Source organism: Rhagoletis pomonella, unplaced genomic scaffold (assembly GCF_013731165.1).
Source record: "Rhagoletis pomonella isolate Grant_MI unplaced genomic scaffold, Rhpom_1.0 Rhpom_scaffold_22499, whole genome shotgun sequence".
NCBI lineage: Eukaryota > Metazoa > Arthropoda > Insecta > Diptera > Tephritidae > Rhagoletis > Rhagoletis pomonella.
This window is the reverse complement of record NW_023481002.1, coordinates 1-2,067: the sequence shown is the minus strand read 5'-3', so window position 1 is coordinate 2,067 and position 2,067 is coordinate 1. Positions and strand designations below refer to the sequence as shown.

At 29.8% G+C, this 2,067-nt stretch overlaps 1 protein-coding gene across 1 annotated transcript; it reads left to right on the top strand.

The window, feature by feature from the left end:
• The first annotated feature begins 9 nt into the window (after nt 1–9).
• LOC118732571 lies at nt 10–2,022 on the top strand. Its single transcript, XM_036461701.1, has 3 exons — nt 10–139; nt 230–389; nt 448–2,022. Exons 2-3 carry the CDS (start codon nt 320–322, stop codon nt 1,728–1,730), a joined length of 1,353 nt encoding a protein of 450 aa, XP_036317594.1. The 5' UTR covers nt 10–139; nt 230–319; the 3' UTR covers nt 1,731–2,022.
• Nucleotides 2,023–2,067: the final 45 nt, after the last annotated feature.

Sequence of the window (2,067 nt, the reverse complement as noted above, 5' to 3'; positions counted from 1 at the left end):
TCATAATGTAGAGCCTTGGGGCGATGTTGTAGAAAAATGGACGAACACAGTCAAATTAAGAACCGCAGAGATTTTAAATGAACACGCAAATATTTTAACTAATTGGCCGCTGCTGAAACACAGTCTTGGATACACTTTGGTAAGTTTAGCTTTATATATGTACCTATTTTAAATTTTCTTATTTATGATATAAAACTTTGGAATTTGTATATTTTCAATTATACTGCAGGTTGAAATTGATTTTGAAGCGAAATTTCCCAACTGTTCGCAGAATTTGCTAAACGAATGGCCAAAATTTAGAAAGTCAATTATACCTTACATGAAGACAAAAATAAGAGATGCAACGTCCATTGATATGCTAAAAAAAATTGACGAAAACATCAGTACTGGTAAAGCAACAAGTCTAATATTTATTTTTTCAAGTATTTATTTTATTTTCTTATGCAGACTCAATGGATTGTTTATTGACACTGCTTTTGCATGCGATACTTAAACCGTCATTAATTTCCGTTGGACAAACTTCTGGTGAAAAACGGCTTAAATGGAAGCCATCAATATGTGATGCGCAAGCAGTGACATTGCTGCATTGCAGCAGCATAAACGATTATCAGAGGATGTACCACGAATTAAAGATTAAGTTAAATCAAAAGAATCTTCCTCTTCAGCCGCTACTATTGGTAGTCGGAGAGAAACTAACTCAGTTAGACTCTTTTTACGTTATTTTCGACAGTATAATTTACAAGGTACCGACATTTTTAAAATCACTTGATACTTTATTTAAAATCTTTCATGTATTAAATTTGGAATATCCGATACAAGCGAAATCCATATATAATTTTATCGAATCCTACTTTTTTGGCATTGCGGATTGTGCACACCCTAATGTTATTACACTTAAGAATTATTTAAAAGATACTCAAAACTTGTTGGAGCAGATTGATAAAATGTTCAAATGCTTTATATGTAACGAAAGGTCTTCTACATCAAAATTGTTAGTTGACCATTTGAAATCTTTCCATGTTTTTGCTGAGATAAAAAATTTTGTTTGCACTTTCTCTAAATGTGGTCAATGTTTTTCAAACGTGTATAGTTTTCAAAATCACCTACGTAGAGTTCATGCGTCGTTGCCAAGTACACCTGCTGTATCTTATCGTGCACCTGTTTTTGTTAGGCCTAATATTACTAAAGGGCAGACTAATAAATTAAGTTCTAATTTTAATAATACAACGCAAAAAAAATTTAATATGAATATGTTTGTATTGTCTCTACATAACAAAAACAATTTCACAAGAAAAGATGTGTTTTCTATTGTACAAGAAATTAACGATACAATTTTAAAGCCAATACAAGAACATGTATTAATGTCACTGTCGCCTTTAATATCAAACTCAAATATCAGAACAACCGCTGAAACAAATTTCGTTAGTTTATTTCCTGCTCTCGATAATAATATTAATGAGTACCGTTTTTTTAAGGCTTTGGAAAGTGAACAAATTTTTCAACTTCCAACTTCATACATTATCAATGAAGAAATAGCAGAAATAGTAGTTAATAGTAACCCGGGTTTAAATTCAAACAAAGTGGTAGGTGTATTAATGCCAATCAAATTTCAAATTAAGAAATATTTCGAAACAGACAATAACTTGAGCAAAACGTTAGGTAATATGAAAATGCTACAGTCAAATCAAAATACATATAAAAATCTCATTCACGCTCTGCATAAAAACTGAAAGTTTGATTTATATAGTTTTGGTTAAAGCATAAACCATGTTTTCATAAAAAAGTAACAAAAAAAATTTAACTTTAAAAACCTTGCACATGTACAACAAAAATCACCATGGACTCAGTTTCGCACTATAGTGTATGTATGTATGTACATATGAAATTTTTGTGTATGAATTTTGTGTAATAAATAGATAAGTACTTAGTTTTTAAGTCAACAGTGTAAATATTTCAATTTTTTTAATAAAAATAAACTAAACAAATTGTTATTTATTTTGTAAAAGTAGGGACACAAGGTAACACGATGTCATATTAAAATAACATTAAAATATGGTTCTTTTAACA

Bases quoted from the DNA above. Each gene is read 5' to 3' on its own strand.
- LOC118732571 (XM_036461701.1), top strand. From the start codon at position 320: ATGAAGACAAAAATAAGAGATGCAACGTCCATTGATATGCTAAAAAAA. The intron at 390-447 runs GTAAAGCAACAA...TTTCTTATGCAG, and splicing joins TGACGAAAACATCAGTACTG to ACTCAATGGATTGTTTATTG.